Source organism: Pteropus vampyrus, unplaced genomic scaffold (assembly GCF_000151845.1).
Source record: "Pteropus vampyrus isolate Shadow unplaced genomic scaffold, Pvam_2.0 Scaffold131, whole genome shotgun sequence".
Lineage (NCBI taxonomy): Eukaryota > Metazoa > Chordata > Mammalia > Chiroptera > Pteropodidae > Pteropus > Pteropus vampyrus.
The window spans coordinates 2,846,515-2,848,996 of NW_011888912.1; the positions used below are offsets into that span (position 1 = coordinate 2,846,515).

The 2,482-nt window shown below is 68.1% G+C and overlaps 1 protein-coding gene across 1 annotated transcript in view; it reads left to right on the forward strand.

Moving 5' to 3' along the window:
• Positions 1 to 271: 271 nt before the first annotated feature.
• Positions 272 to 2,482, forward strand: part of ADORA1 (adenosine A1 receptor) — a 20,367-nt gene continuing 18,156 nt past the window's right edge. Inside the window, exon 1 of the mRNA XM_011367302.1 lies at positions 272 to 661. Coding sequence (XP_011365604.1) covers positions 321 to 661 — 341 coding nt within the window. The 5' untranslated portion in view covers positions 272 to 320. The remainder of the gene's footprint in view (positions 662 to 2,482) is intronic.

Here is a 2,482-nt window from a genome sequence, read left to right on the forward strand (position 1 = left end):
CGGTGGGGGGGTGGGGGGGTGGGGGGGTGGCTGAGAGCCGCCCGACACCTGATAAAACAGCCAGCGGAGGAGTGAGCGCTGCTATTTTAAGTTGCTGAGTGGAAGCTCTGGGGACATAAGGGGAAGGGACGGAGATCAGGCAGAGAAAGGGCCAGGGTGCCTGGCGGCCTGGGCAGGCACAGGCGAGCCAGCCGGGCACACCTCCAAAGGGGAGCCCCAGCCCGGAGCTGCGGGCAGGCCTCCCACCCTGCTTCTGTGACCGCAGGTGCCTGGCCCCTGTCCCCCGGCGCCTGTCTGCTGATACCCGTCCGTGGCCTGCCATGCCGCCGACCGTCACGGCCTTCCAGGCCGCCTACATCGGCATCGAGGTGCTCATCGCCCTGGTCTCCGTGCCTGGAAACGTGCTGGTGATCTGGGCCGTGAAGGTGAACCCGGCTCTGCGGGACGCCACCTTCTGCTTCATTGTGTCGCTGGCAGTGGCCGATGTGGCCGTGGGCGCCCTCGTCATCCCGCTCGCCATCCTCATCAACATCGGGCCCCAGACCTACTTCCACACCTGCCTCATGGTGGCCTGCCCCGTCCTCATCCTCACCCAGAGCTCCATCCTGGCCCTGCTGGCCATCGCCGTGGACCGCTACCTCCGTGTCAAGATCCCGCTCCGGTGAGTCCAGGGCGGCTGAAAGTGCTGGTCCGGCCCCCTGCGAGGTGGCCGTGAGGGCCAGCGAGAGAGGACGGCGGCAGAGCACAGGACCGCAGGGAGGCAGCTGGCCTCTGGGCCATGGTGTCAGCCCAGAGGCGAAGCAGTGGGGTGCTGGGCGGCCGGAGGGCTGTGAGCCTGGCCCCGGAGCTGCGCTGCTCCTCCTGACACAGCCGGCTGCGCAGCCCGGGGCGGGGGTCCAGAGGGGCTGCCAAGACAGTCACGGTGAATGGTGGGTGGGGACGACCTGAGCCCCAGCAACCCCAGGGGGTGGAGGAGGCAGAGCCGACTGCGGGGCTGGAGGGGCCGGAGGGGTCGTGCCGAGGCAGCCGGCACGGGGACTGCCGCCCCTGCAGGCAGACTGGGCAGCGTCCCGCTGTCCCCTGTCTCTGCGCCAGGGGCTCCTCCCTCTAGGGCTGTCCTGTGGAACCCGAGCAGTCTGATGCCCTCTGCCCAGCTCCCACTTCTGGGACCTCTGCTGCAGCGGGAGGGGCAAGTGCGGGCGACTTCTCTCAAAGCCACGCACGTCTGCGCCGGTCACAGCTGGGGCCTCATGCTGAGCCCAGGGAGCACTGGGCTGGGGGGCCTGACGGCGCAATGCTCACCGTCGTCTAGTCCACGTGGGGCCCTTTGCCCAGGACTGCAGGTCACAGTCTCGTCGCCAGGCACTGCCTGGGCCACAGAGTGCCAGTGAATGCCTGGGCCAGGGCCAGGGCCAGGGCCAGGGCCAGCCCTGCTGGGACACTCGCGGGAGGCTGCTCCCCACCCCCTGCCCCGTAAGTCTTGTTGCCAGCAGATTCCCTCTCCACCGGGCAGCTCTGCCATCTCCGGAGGGCTGGAGTGCACATCTGGGACCTGTGGCCTCGCTTGGCGGCTCGCCCGAGCAGGCCGGACGCCCACGCTTCTCCCGGTCGCACTGCATTTGTGCAACTTTCGAAGCCTGTTTCCTGCCCCACTTTCCCCTCTTCTCACTGTGACCCCGCCAAGGAGGTGGCGCAGAGGCTGGCAAAGGGCGCCCTGAGACGCAGCCCCCCACGCAGGGAGCAGAGCCCCGCGCCCCCAGTCCCACCACCTCTCTGTGCCCTGTCCGCCTCCCTCGCAGCCTCCAGGTTTCCTGGCCACCTGGGGTGAAGGCTGCTCTGGGGAAAAGGGAGGCAGGGAGGGCAGGCCAGGGGCCCAGGCGCCCCGTGCTGCAGGCCTCCGTGCCTCCGCGGTCCCAGGGCGTGGGGCAGGTGAAGCCGGTCCCACCATTAGTAGCACGGCGGGAGCCTGGCCTGGCCACACGGCAGTGCCGCCATGCGAGGAAACGCACAGGGGCGTGGGGGGCTGTTGAGAAATTCTGTCTGCCGAGAGGGGGCTGTGGTGGGTCCAAGGCCTGGTCCTGATGCGACGGGGTTTACGGGCCGTGGACTGGGCCGTGGACTGTGCCCTACTTGCCCTGCGGGGGCGGTGGGGGCTGTACCGGCAGGAGCTGCAGAGGCCCAGCCTCACGGAGCCTTCTTCTGGGGGACGGGCCGGGCCGGGCCGGGCCGGGCGTGCAGAGGGCTGGGGACACAGGCCTGGGCTCGGGTCTTTGCTGAGTTTCTAGCTGACCTTGGGAAAGTCACTTATTAACCTCTTAAGCTTCAGTGTCCTCCTCTCTGAAAGGGGACGCGAATGATGGTCCCCTCTTCCAGAGATGACTGGAGAAACACAGCAGGCTTGTCCGTCTTTTCATCCTTGTTTACCCAAAGTGGCCCAAAGTGGGGCTGACCTGGTGGGCTCTGCACAGCCCCCCACGTCTCT